Raw genomic sequence first — 17,900 nt, 5'->3', positions numbered from 1 at the left:
ATTTGATCCGAATCCAATTCACTGGAATTCTTTTTAAACTCAGACTGCAACCGTCCGTCAGACCACTGTGCTAACACGGAGTATTACTGAGAAATGCACATTATGTGTCACAGAATCTGGCATTTTGTTTTATTAATTCAGAGCTGGAGTCGTCTAAAAGCACCTCTGTTTCCTCTGAAGGCGGCTGAATCCGACATTCCTGCGCTGAGAGAACCAGCAGCAGAGAAACGACAGGAAATGATGCATGAATGCTTTTCAAACATGGCAGACAAGAGACTCTTATTTCTTCTGATTGCCTCATAAAAACACCTCAAGTTTATAACCAAGCCACAGAAACAAACAGCTCGGCACTGGGGACTAAACACTCGTTTCACAGAGACATAAACAGAAATACAATGGAAACATCCAGAAACACACGATGCATCCACGTGAGACATATCTGAAATACTTTGAGTTGTTAGATAATACAAACACTAAACATTGTGACAGTTTCTCCAGCTCTTTAAGAGGCATTCCACATTTATAACCCCGGGCACGATCGTTAAATATTTGATGGTTTTAAAAGTCTTTGGATTCCTGCAGCAGCCACCAAAGTCCATTAACAAAAACAGATTCAACCTCTCAAACAAGAGGAGCTGCTGCCTCTATCGTTTACATCAATGTGTCACTTTTTATTACAGATCCAATTGTTTTCCGATTTAAACAAAAAGTCAAAAAAGTAAATGAGAGATGAGTCATGATTATAGAATATTCTAATAATTGTTTGATAAAAAATAATCTAATTGTTCATGTGACAATTTTTCTGTGTTTTTACCAGCCCCTGGTTTTAATGTGGCACAACCACCTGACAGTGGTTGCAGGGCGTCTGAAAGCTGTTCCTTTTTGCCATTAGATATCAAAAGGCGTTGCTGAAAACGCAGCCGGTGAGTGATGCAAGACGAGAGAGCATGGAGCCGGACCGCACTGGATCCGAAATGTATCTGGTGGAAGTCTGAAGTCAGGCAGCAGCAGACCAACAACTCCTGCAATATTTGCAGGGTGGGGGTTATATCCCTGTGTTCTTTACCCTGGGGGTCTTTGCTGCTGCTCTCCCTGCCTTGGCTTTTCATGTATGCACATGAAATAGAGGGGAGGTGTGCTCTCCCTGCATCAGGCTTTGGCATTCCACGTAGGCACATGGGAGGGCAGGGAGCTCCTAGAACTGAGCCATACTGCCAAATATAACTTATTGTATGAAAATAAATCATATTTTTACAAGATTGGTCTTGACTGAACTCGTTACCTGGTTCGGTTTACAGGTTATATCCAAGCGGCAACCTCCGCTGCGTCCATATTGTATACAGTCTAAAGTTATACCCCTGTTTTGTCAGTGTGGTCAGGTGTGTTTGTAGAGAGTAATCTAACAGCTGTTTCTGGTTACAAAGCATCTTCCTAGCCCTGCACCAAGTAGCCTGATATACATCTCCTCAAAAATGTAACGATGCATTGAAACAATACAGACCACGAGCCCTGTCAAATCTACTACAGATCATGAGGCATATTTTCAATCCAGAGCGTATATGATTCAATTATTCTAACATTAAATTCCTGCACCCCATAAAGCAAGAGCAGGATCAGTCAGTCGCCTCTAATATCTGGATATAATCCACGCTCAATTAACATTAATTTGGTGAGTCAGACAAACTATAAAACAGGGAGACTGCAGCTGTCGTCTGGTGAAAGTTGGCACTTTAAGAGGCCAAAAGTTTAACAAGCCGATGACTGTTCACTCCCCAAAAGATAAAGAGAGAAACTGCACAAAGAAATTAAATAAGCCAGAAAATAAATCTGATCAGTTCAACAAAAACATGTTTATCTGAAGGATCTCTCCTCCTACAACGAGTACACGGCCGGAGTCAGTTTGGTGCTTTTCAGATTAAAAGCTTCACGTCTCCAATAATCCTTAAGACAAGGAACAGAAAGAGCAGGACCGGTAGATTCCAACACTGAAAAACTAATCTTTTGTTTGATTTAGTCTTTTCTTGGAGGCCCGGGGTTGATTCAGGTCTTGTGGGAGGCTGGCTGCCTGACAGCTGCACAGCCACACATTCTTGGACTCGAGGGAGTCTGTTGTGAAGTCTTTCTGGTCCAACTGGTTGATGTTCAAGTTTACAAAAACTTCCCTTTTCATCCGTCCAGGAGCGGAGCCAGGAGCAGAGTGGAAGCAGCAGATATAATTAGCAGAGCATGCATTCCTGTTTTTCTTTTTATCTGCAGAAAATCTGTTTGTCATCAGGAGTGCCACGTCTCAGAACTGCCCCCAAAATGTCCCCGAAGTGAAGGACAGTCATCTGTATATGACACAAGCTGAACTGTGTAACGTAGCATTTTGTTAAAATCACATGCAACATATTCTCACAGTGTCCGCCCACTCCTTCTCTCTTCATCCAACCTGCATAATGACCTCAACCTCCCACAGATGCCGTTTTCCCAGAGTGCCTTGCTCTCAGCGTTTAGTTCTCTGCTTTGATTCTGACGCCTCGCCATCGCTCGACTTCCTGTACGCCCCTGCAGGAGAGTCTGAGAGTGAAACCGAGAGAAGCATTGCCACAGACACACTTTCTCCTCCCCCGCTCCTTGACAGACCAACTGAACAGTTTACATGATGGAGCTCAGCAACAGCATCACGGGTATTTAAATTAGCTGGGTGTGAAACCAAATCAAGACTCTGCACTGTACGTAGATAAATATACATCTTTAGGCCTTTATCAGAAATGTCCCTCTCTGAGGATGCACGCTTTCTTCTTGCCACACTTTGTAGTTTTGGTTAGTAAAGGTGGCCGATGTTGCTCTGCTCAAAGAGTGGAGGTGAACTTAAACTGTTTTTTCCACAAACTTTGTAGAGAGTGTAAGTTGTGTACCCCCAAATTTTGTGTCTTTAACCAAACAAACAAAACAAAAAAACACAGAGGAGCCTTCTTCCCGGAATGTTCTGAGATCAAATACAGAATTCTGGAATTTCATCTCTGATATAAGAATTCTATAGCACCTGCTGTTGCTCTCCATACAGACTGTTGTCCTGCAGACACCAAAGCTTGCTGACACCTGATTGGTCGATACTACTCAGACAGAGACCGGAACTCTTCTCAGACCAAAATCCAGACCCTGAGATCCAGATTCAACATGTCTCTGAATCAGAATCTGTAATTACAGGTTAGTTGTAGCTGAAAGTAAAAAGCTTTGTCAGGTCTGTCCTCAAGAAGAGAAGAAAACTACTTTTACAATGTTTGTTTGTTGAATGAAGTTGGGATCCATCATTTCTGATGCATTCCAGGAAGTCAGGAAATCTAAACGCTGATTGTCTTTAGTGACACAGCATCAAGCAGATTTGTGTCTCAGTGTAAATGTTTGATCTAGAACAGATTGTTAGCTTCTCTTCATGCAGATATCTGTTTATAGAGAGAAAGAAATCCTCCTCACATTAACAACAATGGGATGTCATTACGCTGGATTGAGTTCCTCCTGCTTTTGCTCTCCATACACACTGTTATTCCTGCAGACACCAAAGCCTGTTGATACAATCCAGACTGTATGTTTTCTTATATATCTGTAAATAGAGATCAAGCTGATCAAGCTGAATGAGAAAGCTCCTTTGCGTAAATCCAACAACTGAATCCTCTTTTGCTTATGAAGTATTTTCATTATGAGCAGCTTCTTAATTTAGATTTTTCAGTAGACGGAGGTCTAAAGTCGGCTTTCATGGTATGCTGCTAAATGCTCGTCAGTCTTAGCGGATAAAAGCCTCTAAAAATAACTGAAAACAGCAGAGAAGATGGTGGATGTGTGAGCTCACAGGGCTGGCAGCGGGTCAACAGACTGTCACACATTTCACTGGTTTATCTCCCAGAAACAGACACCAACGTAATACAGGCCTGCTCCAGCACTACAAACCCGAGTGTGTTCGTCTAATATGATGTAAATCTCTCCAGCTCAGAGATCTCAGAGTGAGCAGTGACGAGGTTCATAGTTTCTGATTAATAACCAGAGATTTAAACGTTAATCTGAGCGGACTACTATGTGTTTATTCTTTCTGCCCTATGTTTGACAGCAGCTCTGGGCTTCAGCTGGAGTCAGAAACTCGAACAACCTGAGTGTCAGTGCTGGGACTGAAATGTTGTATTTTATAGATCCTCTTCTCAGGAGCAGAAACATGTTTTCCAAGTCCATCATTTGAGGCTGTTTGAACACTTAAATATATTATTTACAGACTGTCAGCTTCTTGCTCACAAGCCGGATTCTTATTGACTTGTTGTTTTGTATTTAAACCTGTATTAAGCGACTTCTCATGAATCTAGCCCTGGATTATTGATCTAGACACCAACAGACGGCTCATCACAGAGTCAAAAGAAGCATTTTGACCTCCACCCCAGCTCCTCCTTTCTGCTGTGTCTGATTTTACCAGTATCATATATATTGTCACTGATGCTCACTCCGTTCTGTACCCTGGGGGTCTTTGCGGCTGCTCTGCCTGCCTTGGCTCTTCATGTATGCACAAAGTGAGGGGAGGTGTGCTCTACCCACCTCAGGCTTTGGCATTCCACGTACGCACATGGAAGGGCAGTGAGCTCCCAGAACAGAGCCATAGCACAAATATAACTTATTAAATGCAAATAATCAATTATTTAGATTAGAGTGGTCCTGACTGAACTTGCTCCTAAGTACAGTTTGCAATCAATGCTTGTTTAAGGCCTCAGATATACTTGCTCTTTACTATGTGTGCGCATGACAAGCACTGTCTGCATCTGATTGGTCGGCTGTGCAAGTCTTCCAAGATTAATGTGATGCCGACGCAAGATGCAGTATGCACATGAACAGTCGGGGCAGTATAGAGGCAGAGAGGACTTGACAGACCACTCAGCAGTAGAGACAATAGTGGCTGAAAGTTTTAAAGACAAGCTGACAGACCAAGTCTGCAGGTATCCACATTTGTGTGATGTATCTCTGCTGCTGCACAGCAACAAACATGCAGGTCAAAATATCTTGTGACAGATTTTAGAAGTCAATGTGGAAACCTGCAGAACTAAAAGGGAACAAGTTCATGATTATTACGTCTGAGCACAGAGGAAAAAGTTGGGGAAAGTGAGCAGGAATGGTGCTCGCTATGTGTTTTGTCCACTGGTCATTATTTCCCCACTCTCAAGACCAGACTATTTTTTTTACCACAGTGTCAACAGGCAGGGGGGGAATGTGATGGACTACTTTATGTGGATTGATTTGATATGACGTGTGATCAGGTTTTCTCAAGCACTGAAGCATTCCATTCTATTCTGCTTTGATCTGTTCTGTTCCGTTCTTTTTTATTCCTTTCCATTTTATTCTAACATTTTTTACCACAGTGTCAACAGACAGAGGGGAACGCACAGACTACTTTATGTGGATTTATTTGATATATTGTATGATCAGGTTGTCCATGGCTTAAAATTATGTAAACAGTCGTGGCGGGGTGCCATTGGCCTATTGGTCTAAGCCCGGGCTCCATATACAGAGGCTACAGCCCTCGTCGCAGAGGTCGCAGGTTCAATTCCAGCCTTGACAATTTGCTGCATGTCCTCCCCCACTCTCTACTCCCCATTTTTCCTGTCTCCCTTCAGCTGCCCTGTCCATTAAAGGCAAAAATGCTGAAAACATATATAATTTTAAAAACACTCGTGGCATCTGTACATGAGGAAGCAGTTGATTGTTTCTCAGTCAGGAAAAAGAGCCGACAGATGTTTTGCTATTTTACTTTCATATTTCACAAGGACAGATTTGCTTCCTTTTCTGTTTTGAATGTTGTGTCTCATTGAAACCCTCATCATCTATTCTAGTTTCTGTCACCTCTGACGCATTTCTGCTTTTCAAGCCATGACCAGAGCGTCAGTGCATGCATGCAGTAAACGCATGCCAGCATTTTTAAGCGGCACTTCATTTGATTTGCCTTTGAACGCAGCACGACTCAAAACAATTCACTGCACAGTTAATGCACAAATATTAGTATGCATCTGGGACAGAGCTTCAGTGTGAGGGAGCTGCAGCTCTGTCTGAGAACGATCTGTTGGTCTCACTAGAAGTGATGCATTCAAGCTTCCTACTGGTTTGCAATAAATTCAGATGTTTATGGCAGTGGAGATAAAGTCTGACAGTTCGATAGGCTGCAGAACATCCAAGGCCAAACACATCTATAATTAATCATTTATCTCGTACGACTACAGTAACAACTCATTCAGTCAGAGAAGTGCACCATCACAACAGGTACCAGTATCAGTCCACGTGTGAACAGTGAGTGTTCAAACCCAGCACTAAGACTCAGAAACCATGACTGTCCTCCTCCAGACTCCAACAGCATGCCTGTTCCTCCAAAGAAGGCAGTTTAACAACATTCTGGGAAAATGATGCAACTTCCTGCTGATCTCTGTACAACGTTCACTCTGTCCCACATCTGTTCATCCACACAGAGGAACGTTCAAGAACAACAATGGTTTTCACAATTATGATATTATTGCTGTTAATGAAAATAAGATTGTATGATAACACGAGTCTGTAAACCAAACCAACCAAATTATTCTTCATAACTCCGTATCAAAATGTTCTACTATTGATCTCCTCATGATTTGACTGTGTTAAGATCCCTTAGTGTGTTGACCAACCTCAGAACCCACTAGCTATCATCTCAACTTTATATGCTGCTGGAACAATGCAAGTGCAGCATGTCCAGCACATTGTGATAAATGACTTCAGGGCCAAGACTAATTTTCCATGTGCTGCATTGTTTACTGTCCAATCAGCAACTTGAGGAGCGACTGTGTTCAGATCAAAAAAAGAAGAGAAGTTCAACCCTCCAGATTATGTCTACTAAATAAACAGTCATTTCTTGATTTAATACATCCCCCAGAGGAGTGCTAGTTCCACCGTTTGCGGTGAGTCTCAGTTTCACTGTTAACAGTAACTTCCACAGAGGCTTCCTCCTTCCTTCAGCTGTATGAACCTGAAACAGGAACTGATGTTCTTGTAATTAACGGTTCTTAAGTTTGCTGAAATAACAACATCATGATGCAGATTAGTCAAAAGTCAGAAGTCAAGCTTTGTCAGGTCTGTCCTCAAGAGGAGAAGAAAACTACTTTTACAATGTTTGTTTGTTGAATGGAGTTCTATGAAAGAGGATTAGAGACACTGATGTTTTTTTAGGTCTGACCTTCACGGAATGTTCCATTTGCTCTCAGAATTCTAGAACACCTGCTGTTGCTCTCCATACAGACTGTTTTTCCTGCTGACACCTGATTGGTTGATACTACTAAGCCTACAGACAGAGACCAGAACTCTTCTCAGACCAAAATCCAGACCCTGAGATCCAGATTCAACATGTTTCTGAATCAGCTATAAAAAAAAGCTGAAAGTAAAAAGCTTTGTCAGGTCTGTCCTCAAGAGGAGAAGAGAACTACTTTTACAATGTTTGTTTGTTGAATGGAGGTGGGATCCATCATTTCTGATGCATTCAAGGCAGTCAGGAAATCTAAACGCTGATTGTATTTAGTGACACAGCATCAAGCAGATTTGTGTCTCAGTGTAAATGTTTGATCTAGAACAGATTGTTAGCTGCTCTTTATTCAGATATCTGTTTATAGAGAAAAATAAATCCTCCTCACATTAACAACAATGGGATGTCATTATGCTGGATTGTGTTCCTCCTGCTTTTGCTCTCCATACAGACTGTTTTTCCTGCAGACACCAAAGCCTGCTGACACCTGAATGGTGGATAATACTAGGACTACAAACAGAGACTCATTTGTCCTGCAGGTATCAAGCAGTTAAAGTTTACTTAAGTTTAGGGAAATAATGTATGCTTATCTTACTAAGTTTGATGGGTTGCAACAATACGAGACTTTCATGCTACATTTCACAAATAAATTATTTCCGTTTCATGGCGTCACATTATCCATTATGTCACACATATATAGTTTCTTGTATTAGATACAAAGAGATAGTTCACTGAATTAGAAGTCGGTCAAAGTATTTTATGAGTATGTTTGCCAAACTTGAATATTATAATACTGTGCATCTGAACTCTTTGTACTTTTCTTAACACTGCTATCACCCAGCTCAGTGTTTGACTTACATATGTCTCATATGTTTCTTCATGATCGTAACTTGTGCAAGACTTTTACCAAACCCAGTACAAATATTTTGGACACTACAGGTGGAGAAATATTTGTCATTATCTGTTCATGTTATCTGTGCAGCAACCAGAAATTTCACATTATCTGACTTTTCATATTCTGCAATCCAGTCAGCTGACTGTGAAACATAGACAGGAGGGAATGTTAGAGAGGACACTAAATCAAAGAAATCGTGAAGCATTATCTGAAGATAAACACGAATGAAGACAGGAGAAGAGGGATGGTCTCTGCAGGGTGTTTGTACTGCCGCTCTGAGCCACAGCAGCCTTCCTCACAGATGCTGGAGTGCATCCGCATGTGATATTTACTGTTCCCTTGTGCCCCGCTGCCCCACCATTTTACAAGACAAGTAAACACAACATCAGCACACAAGGTGGGAAGGTGAGGGCCTGCAGATGTGCAACAAGAGTGGCTTTGTGCAACAACTTTTAAACATTCTGTGGAGAGAGCGTGGTGCACACACTGATCTGTGGTCTAAGATGTGTCATATTTCATGCATACACTTTATAATATGATGTATTTTGAAACAGACAGCAGAGGCTTGCTGCTGGTCTGTCAGTTTGAATGCATCATCAGGCCCTTGTGCACCAAACCTGGTTTACAAAAACGCAGGTTTTAACAAATACTAAACACCCTTTAGTTTACAAACTCTGCAGCCACTCAACATCTGTCACAGCCTGAGAGAAGGTAAGTCGCGCCTTACATTTGAACGGAGCCCGCGTGCCAAAGTAAAGCAACAGTTCTGAGGCATCACGCGCTCAAAGTCAAAGCAGCCAGCAGCAGAAAATGTAAATGACAGATGTTTACTAACACACCAGGATGTTCTGCACACACCTACACAAATACACGGAGGCTGCTGTCATTTTGCAACACTGCATGCAGCGACAATAAGGTGCTGCCATCAGTTTCTGCAGAATGAAGTGTCATAGGAGCAGCCTGGACATAAATAACACATTACAAACGGAGGAAACTAATTTTCGCACCTTATTCCTGATGACAATGTGGCGCCACAAGTAACACTAAACTTCCTCATAGTGTCCACATTATGAAGTTCCCCCTCATTAAACTACACAGGGATACTTCAGCGAGCACTTAACACTGTTATTATTGAATTAAAAACTCTCTCATGGCAGATCTACAAGTTAAAACAAATATGTTGAATAAGTCAAACTTTAAAAACAAGCTCACAATTTTGTAAAATCATCTTAATCTTATTTTTGTCGGCAGAAAAGCAGAATAACATTTATTGTTATCTTTTTTGAGTGCTCTGGAGAAGTCTTACTTCATAACGATGCGAGCGGACACACAGAGAACTTTCCATAATGCTTAAAAAGAATAAACATTAAAAACACACAAATAAAAGACGCTCTACATGCCCGACTCACCCAGACTGTTAGTAGAAGAGTCCATAATCCCGGGTTTGACTTGTGTGGAGTTTTTCTAAGGGTAAAGTCTGTACTGAGGTGTGTTTTCCATGCTGGGAGAGGAGTGTCAGAAGTCACACACTGTTCGGGGACTCCTGTAAAGACACCGGAGTTCATAAAAAGACCGGAAACGGGTTTTATTTTTAGAAAATAAAAGGTTCCTCCGTTAAAAAAAAGAAAGAAAAAAGTTACATTTCAAACTGCACAGATGAAATGACATGAAAAAATACAATAAATGTCTTTGTACACATTAAGTTTAGTCTAGTTTGGAGGTATTAATTGGCATTTCATTATTATATATTCATGGAAAGCAGTCAAAATATTTTTGAATTGCACATTTTTTTAATAGTAACTCCAAGAAAGTAAATATAATAAAAATATAAATAATATAAAATAATATGGAAATTACTTTTTAATAAATTGCTGCATTTATTTCTTTACACAAATTTGAAAAAAACCCAGATTATTATTATTTAAATATTGGTTTGAAACAAATGGAAAACGCGGATTTCATTTGAAAACAAAAAAAAATCCAATTGAAATAAAACATTAAAAGTGTACACCTGAAGTCTTGTACACCATAACCACAGACTGTATAAATAATGGACGTAGTATTCATGACGTCACCAATCTGTTCCTGAGCGCTGTTTTGAAGCCAATCGTTGGCAGCAGCCATATTAGAAATGCTGAACTCAACCAGGCATAGTGTGGCGTAAAGAGGCGGGGTTTGAGCCTCCTAGCCAACAGCTATGTGTTCCTGTCCGGGAGTCAAGTCAGTCATGTCCTTATTTGGGAAAAAACTCGGAATCTTAATATCTTCTGAACCGTCGCGTTAGAGAAAATTCCCCCCCTCCCACAGTGTGTGCCAATAGAGACATTAGCGACGTAGAGCCATGTTGTTTTTGAACCAGGCTGTAAACATGTTTATTTCTGCTGCAAGGATCGTCTTTTTTGGTGTCTATGTGGTTTCCGGTGTTTCTGCAGCCAGCCACAAGTGGACGCTCTATGAACTGCAGTTTATAAAACTTCGGCATGGGCACCATAGTTTAATACCGGAGGTTGCCACTTGATCATAACGGCTAACTTGACCATTTTTGCGGGCAAACTGAGATGTCTTTGTACAGGTTTAGTTTAATTTAGTTTGGAGGTATTTAATTGGCAATTCATAGTGACATACTCTTGTAAAAAAAGCAGTCCAAACATTTTTGTATTCTTAAAGCATTAAAATCGTTATTGCAATCGGGTGAATGTATCACAAACGGTGTCACAAAATCATAAACGATAGGGAACTTTTTTTTTTTTTTAAGTAATCTCTATATTATTTTTTATATTTTTTATGATTATAATAAAACCATTTCTTTATTTCTTTATTTTAAAAAAATATAAATATATTAATCTAATGTAAAAAATGGTGTGCAATTTAAAAACAAGAAACAATTTAAATGAAATATTAAAAGTGTACACCGGAAGTCGTGTATTTCATAACTCTGCTAACTTGACCATTTTCGCGGGCAAACTTCATGCTGAGATGCGTTATGCATGTCAAAATGTCTCCTTTCATCGCTTTCTAACTCTTAAAAACTTGAATCACTATCATGTAGTTTTAAAGTTTTTCACATTTAGATCTCCAGAATAGTGAAAACACAACTTTTGAAGCCTCGACCCCCGAGCCTGTAGTATAAATATACATCACTTGTTTGGAAAGTATCTGTCGCCACAGCGCGGCAGGGTTGTGTAGCGCATGCGTAGTCTGACCAATAAAGCAGACCAATAATCGACTTAGTGCAACAATAATATTATTATTATGTGATTATTTGGCTTTAAAGTTAAATTTCAACTGTTCTCTTTACTATTCTCTTAATGTACGATATAGAAACACTGCGCATGCGTTCCCTTATTGCACCCCACAGTGCCAAATAACGAACTATAACTCAATATTTAGAGAACAACACTTTGACGCTACTTCGGGATGAATTTACAATTTACAATACAGTTAAATACAGATTGTTTTTATTTAACTGTGTAGAAGAGTTTACCTCGGAACCTGTAGAACAGGCAAATGTTTCTGTTGTCGGGGGAAGGCAAACCATGGCGGACCTGGATGTACAGCCGGCTTTTCAACATGGAGGCGTCCACGGAGAGAGGTTCCTGAAGGAGACTGTTTACCTCACACGTTTGTTTATTATAATAGTAAGTACTAAACTAGACATATACACCACTTTATATCTACGTGATGTGTTCACGAGCCTTATATGTTATAATGACGGTGTTAAATGATAACATTATATTATAAAGCATGATTATGTGCCCTATAATGACCCCTCATAGACGAAACCTCATACAGACTTATGTCATTTCTATGTTTATGTTACTCTGGGTGAATATTTATCAGTTGTGGAAGGTAAATGAAGTGTTTTTATAATTAAAATAAAGCCCTTTTGTGTTCGGCTTACATTAATTCACCAAAGTATTTTTACTTAGTCTATTAAGCTCAAAGTTATCCCAGCTAGTTCATGTAACTGAACGGAACTTTACTCACATGGATCCTTGATTTGAGAGCAAGCTCTTCATCTTTCTGTTCCCTCTGCAGCTCCGTTTTCTGGATGGCACTGTGATGTTTGTACCATGAGGTGTGCACGCTGTCTGCTGCAGCTGAGGAGTCTCAGACTGGTGGGACAGTCAGTCAGACCTGCTGCCCAGTATGGTGCTCTGCTTCATTCAGCCTCCTCCAGTTCGCCCAGTGTGCTATACAACACCCAGCATCAGGTAAACTTGCATGTACACTCAAAACACTAAGACTCTGTTGGAAATGTTGATTCCTTTTTGAAGTTAGAGTGGCAAGGACAAACTTCCTTTAACAGGGAGAAACCTCCAGCAGGACCAGACACATGTTAGAAACACATCTGCTGAGACTGTGTTGGAGAGAGGGATAGAGGGAGATGAAGAGAGAGAGATGATAGTGGTGAGACAGATAGTAGTAGTTGTAGTAGTTGTAGCATTTGGCAGAGTCTACGGCAGAGATCCAGAGGAACCTATGAGACAAGGGAGCTCAGGAACTCAAGAAAGGTCTATGGTTAGAAACTTTTATGGGACAGGGAGAGTTAAAGTAAGTAACAGACAGAGAGAGGAGAGAGAGGGAAAGACAGGATCTGAGTGTGTCAGTTCCTCTGGCAGTCTAAGCCTTTAGCAGCATAACTAAGAGCTGGTCTAAACATGAGCCAGCTCTAACTATAAGCCTTATCAAAAAGGAAAGTTTGAAGTCTACCCTTATTGTTGCAGTAATTTGATATCCTTTTCAGGTGTTGAGGCGTTTCCATGGCAGCCCTTCATGTGCAAAGACCCCGCCTGCTGAGTTGATCAAAGAGCACGACAAAAAGAGGGACAGGTCTCTGGTTGCACAAGACGGCCTGTTTGAGCAGATTCCTGCAGACGCCAAATCCAAGGCCACATTTAACAAAGTGGTGGATGTCTTCATTAAGAGGGACATCAGACGGCGAGGTCACGTGGAGTTCATCTACGCCGCTCTGACCAAGATGCCAGAGTTTGGCGTAGAACGAGACCTTGCCGTCTACAACAAGCTGCTGGACGTGTTCCCTAAAGAAGTGTTCGTACCTCGAAACTTCATTCAGAGGATGTTCAACCACTACCCCCGACAGCAGGAGTGCGGGGTGCAGCTCCTGGAGCAGATGGAGAACTATGGTGGGTGTCTGTTTCAGTTTTCAGGCTGCTTCTGGAATCTCTGGAAAGCTTTGGAATGAGGTGTTAAGTTTCTGAATGTTTGTGTTTTCAGGAATCTTACCCAACGTGGAGACCAAAGTCCTGCTGGTCCAGATCTTTGGAGAGAAGAGTCACCCCATGAGGAAGTACCAGCGTCTCATGTACTGGTTCCCAAAATTCAAAAACCTGAATCCCTTCCCGGTCCCTCACCAGCTGCCTGAAGACCCCGTGGACCTTGCTCGCTTCAGTCTGAACCGCATAGCTCACGACCGGGATGCACAGATCACCGTCTACCAGGTACGACTGAACACCTCTGATCTGAGTTAGTGAAGTCGTTTTAAATGCTGCTTTTTCATCTTCTCTCAGATCAAGGTGTTCAAGTGGATAGTCGCCTTGTGTTTGTGTGTTTAGCCTAGCTTAGCATCAAGCCTTAAAGACAGGGGAAAGAGTGACAATTAGATTTATCCAATCCACTATATTTATATAGCACATTTAAAAAAACAATCAAGTTTAGCAAAGTGCTGCACTGTGAGGTAAAATATGTTAAAACACACAGAACAAACGCTGTCAGAAAATAAAATAGAATAAAATAAAAGAATCATGATAAAACACAAAAATAGTGAAAAATAAGTAAAATAAAATAAAAACACGGTAAGAGCAAATCCAAATCCAATAAAAGAACAGACAGAGACATTGTCCACACAACTCTCATGCTGGGTTAAAAGCCAAGGAGTAAAAATATGTTTTAAGTCTGGATTTATAAGACATTAATCTTTGGGACAATCTAAGATGGGGGGCAGCTCGTTCCACAGTTTGGGGGCCACTGCCGAGAAGGTACGGCCACCCCTTGTTTTCAGCCTGGTCTTCGGGACCACAAGACGTCGCTGACCAGCACACCTAAAAGACCTTGCAGGAGTGTAGCTCTGCAGGAGGACGGAAGTATACTGATGAGCTACTCAATTTAACGATTTGAAAACAAACTATAAAATCTGAAATCCTAAAGAGAACAGGGAGCCAGTGGAGGGAGGCGAGGATGGGGGTGATGTGCTCTCATTACGGGTGTCAGTTCAACCCTGAGCAGCAGCATTTTGGACTAACGGACGGTATAGAATCTTACTGCATGGAATCAAATTGTATAGCATGGCATCGTGTTGCATAGATTCGTATCGTGTCGCATTGTGTCATAGTGTAACGTGAAGTATCTTGTTGTAACATGTAGTATCTTGTCTTGTTGTATCTGGTTCTATCGTATCGTTGAATTGCATCAATCTTATCATGTGTTGAAAATCATATTGCATCGTTTCATATCATGTTATATATTCTCATGTCAGACAGCACTTAACTGTATCGTATTGTAATGGAAATCATCAAAGCTCTGCTCTGTTGTGAACATGATAAATGTCCCTGTGTCTCTTTATTTGATGTATTTATGTTTAGAGTTATTTGCTATGAAATAAGAAATATGTCTTTGTTTTAAAATGTTGTGTTGTTTATCGCTCTCCCCTGTAGCTGCCGTGCACAGACATCACAGAGAGCGGAGAGGAGATCACACTGCCTCATATATTAGGTAGGAAACTGTTTGAGTGTTAGTCCTTCACAGTGATCAGCCTAAATAAACCTGGACGATGATTTGATAATATCCACATATACACAGAGAGAAAGTTAAAGTCATATTATCTGTCTCCTGTCCTTCCTGTGGCCTGCAGGGATCCAGAGCCCGGATCAGATCGAGCTTCTGGCCAAACACAACCCGAGCAGGCCGGTGTTTGTGGAGGGTCCGTTCCCTCTGTGGCTGAGGAAGAAATGTGTTCACTACTACATCCTCAGAGCGGACCCCGTACCTGCTGAGGAGAAGGTGAGACATTCACTAACTTTATATTTATGTGAACATCTTCTTAATGTCTTCGCTCCCGAAGGACGGTTTACCATCGAGCTCAGAGGTTTATCACAAATCCTAAGACCCTGACTCATCTCTGGTCCCTTCCTTTAAATCCAATGATTCTAGCAGCTTAGACCTCATCCAGGTGTATCTGTGTGCCCCTGCAGGTAGAGGAACTGTATGATCCAGAGAGGTGTTTGGACTATCCTCTGCAGCTGGACCTGGACCTGGACAGAGACTTTGGGGACGAGGAGGCCTTCGACGTGGAAGACTGTAAGAGAACAGTTTCCTGATGGTCTTCAGGTTTGATGTTTTGGTGGTCTAAGCTCAGAGTGTGATGAAGCTTGTGTGTGTTCTGTCTTCAGTGGACGAGGGTCCGGTCTACGCCATGTGTATGACCAGTCAGGGGGACCAGTCCACCCTGAACCAGTGGATCTCTGGACTCCAACAGAACAACCCGATCCTGGGCCAGGTCCCCACTCTGTTCCGCCTGGAGGCCGGTCCCAAAGAGCTGCAGGGGGTCCGGGACTCGGACTCTAAAAACCGTCAGAGACCAGATCCTGAGACTCAGAGAAAGGAGGGACAGACTGAAGAGGGGGGAGAGGTTACAGCGGAGCAAGAGACGATGAGGAGGAGGAGTCAGGGAATGAAGCAGTGAAACATCAGGACAGACTGTTAGAAATATAAACATGTGTAAATAAGAGTGAACGGAGCGAGGCAATCTAATAAAGGACATTTTAAAGGTGACATATCACGCTTTTTTCATCAATATATATTGGTCTAAGAGGTCCCCAAAACATGTCTTTAAAGTTTATGCTCAAAAAAACACATTGAAATCAGATTTTGGCATGCCTGTAAACCCCTCTTTTTCAGCCCTTCTCAGAACACTCTGTTTTCTCTCTGACCACGCCCCCTCAGGAAGTGGATGTGGCCTGGCTCTTCAGCACTTTGATCTAATGTTTACATGTTGGCTGAATATACACGGCTGCTCACAGATCGCGTTACTTCAACCCTCTGAATCTGATCCAGAATCTGATCCTGACTGAGAGGCGCCTGCAGCAGGACCTTTCTGAACCATTGGTCACAGATTTAGTGTTTCTTGTTGTTTTATTTGTCAGTATGTGGACGTGTGTCTTGGTACACAGCTACAAACATGTAGCTATGTGGCTATGCTAATTAGCGCTAGCACTTATCCATGATAAATAAAAATCATCCACCAGATCTTCAAATCTGCAGACGTGGGGAGTAAAACCGACCTTTGCCAGAAAGGCAGCATGACCTTTTCTGAAGGATTGGTCACAGATTTTGTGTTTCTTGTTGTTTTATTTGTCAGTATGTGGACGTGTGTCTTGGTACACAGCTACAGCTACATACATGTAGCTATGTGGCTATGCTAACTAGCGTTAGCACTTTTCCATGACAAATAAAAATCATCCACTAGATCTTTAAATCTGCAGACGTGGGGAGTAAAACCGACCTTTGTGTTTATTAAGACAGCCTACAACTAGCATGCCTCCCTCCTAAGCTCCTTGTTAGCACACACGTGTGCAGGGAATGAAAACAGAGGAGAAGTTGAGTTGTATTTTATACAGTCTATGGGCTGAACAAGCTCCGAGCTCTGACTCAGTGACAGACCGGATATTGTTGTGACGTAACAAAAACACGGAAAACTGAAATGGCTCATTTCAGCACGTATTTACAGAAAGGTGGAGAAATCAGAACAGGGGCAGAATGGATTTTTTTCATTCTCGGGGGGTTTGTAGACATGCCAGGGACACATATTTCAGGTAGTGAACCATTAAAAAGTCGATTTTGCATATGTCACCTTTAAAACTCTGATTCCTCGTTCCAGGTCTTTAAGTCCACATGTTGAGAGCTTTAAGATGTTTCACAAATTCAGTTCACAAAAAAAGACAGTGACATTTTCTAGTCAACAGCAGAGCAACAAGACAGAACACATGAACCTAAAAACAAGAACAGTCAAGAACACGCACCTACCCCATCTGCCCATACCAAAACTAGTTGACATGTATAAAATTAATTAAATTAAATTAACCAATTGTGATTTCCACAGTTTCTTTTAGAAAAAATCCACATTCACATCCCTGATGATAGCCATGTATGGCTCCCAGAGCTGAATAAAGTCCTTCAGTTTGCCCCATGTATGTCAGTCTCTCCAGTCAAACGCTGCCCGAAAGCTCTTTTATCCACTTTTTCAAAGATGGAGTGTCCACTCATACTCCAACATAGTTCAATAGCTCTCCAAGCCTGAAGAAGTCCAAATTCCAGAAGTTTGACATTAAACATCTCTGATAAACACTTAATAACATCCTTCCAAAGCATTTGAATTTTTAGGAATGTCCTGAGAAAATAAAGTGAAGTTCCTTTCTCATCCAAACATTTAGAGCAAACGTCTGGCATAGACTGGCAGACATATTATGAAGTTTGACGGGGGTTAGTTTTATTCTCATTAACCACTTGAACTGAAGTAGTTTAAATTTTGTGTTTATGGTCTGATTTTGTGTTTTCAGACATGCCTCATTCCAATCAGTCTCATCAATATCATCCTTTATGTCAATTTTCAATAAATTCAATAAATTTCATCTAATTTATCTAAAGTGGTTTCAGTGCATCCTGAGACCAGTATATTATAATATTTGGACAATAGGTGCTTCCCTTCCAAATTTA

At 41.3% G+C, this 17,900-nt stretch overlaps 2 protein-coding genes across 2 annotated transcripts in view; one reads left to right on the top strand and one right to left on the bottom strand.

Moving 5' to 3' along the window:
- Window positions 1-11,765, bottom strand: part of eml3 (EMAP like 3) — a 51,099-nt gene extending 39,334 nt beyond the window's left edge. The window contains 2 exon segments of the mRNA XM_034676590.1: window positions 9,578-9,711; window positions 11,653-11,765. Coding sequence (XP_034532481.1) covers window positions 9,578-9,602 — 25 coding nt within the window. The 5' untranslated portion in view covers window positions 9,603-9,711; window positions 11,653-11,765.
- Window positions 11,093-15,959, top strand: ecsit (ECSIT signaling integrator). The gene is made up of 8 exons (XM_034676588.1): window positions 11,093-11,806; window positions 12,207-12,382; window positions 12,916-13,315; window positions 13,407-13,630; window positions 14,843-14,900; window positions 15,040-15,188; window positions 15,380-15,485; window positions 15,578-15,959. Exons 2-8 carry the CDS (start codon window positions 12,242-12,244, stop codon window positions 15,868-15,870), a joined length of 1,371 nt encoding a protein of 456 aa, XP_034532479.1. The 5' UTR covers window positions 11,093-11,806; window positions 12,207-12,241; the 3' UTR covers window positions 15,871-15,959.
- The last annotated feature ends 1,941 nt before the right edge of the window (window positions 15,960-17,900 follow it).

This window comes from Notolabrus celidotus, chromosome 23 (genome assembly GCF_009762535.1).
Source record: "Notolabrus celidotus isolate fNotCel1 chromosome 23, fNotCel1.pri, whole genome shotgun sequence".
Taxonomy (NCBI): domain Eukaryota; kingdom Metazoa; phylum Chordata; class Actinopteri; order Labriformes; family Labridae; genus Notolabrus; species Notolabrus celidotus.
The sequence above is the reverse complement of the archived record's forward strand: the minus strand, read 5'-3'. Positions and strand labels throughout refer to the sequence as shown.

What these genes read in the sequence shown, in the direction of transcription:
- ecsit (XM_034676588.1), top strand. Translation starts at nt 12,242, where the DNA reads ATGAGGTGTGCACGCTGTCTGCTGCAGCTGAGGAGTCTCAGACTGGTG. An exon ending in TATACAACACCCAGCATCAG is followed by an intron (nt 12,383 to 12,915) that starts GTAAACTTGCAT and finishes TATCCTTTTCAG; the next exon opens with GTGTTGAGGCGTTTCCATGG. An exon ending in CACACTGCCTCATATATTAG is followed by an intron (nt 14,901 to 15,039) that starts GTAGGAAACTGT and finishes TGTGGCCTGCAG; the next exon opens with GGATCCAGAGCCCGGATCAG.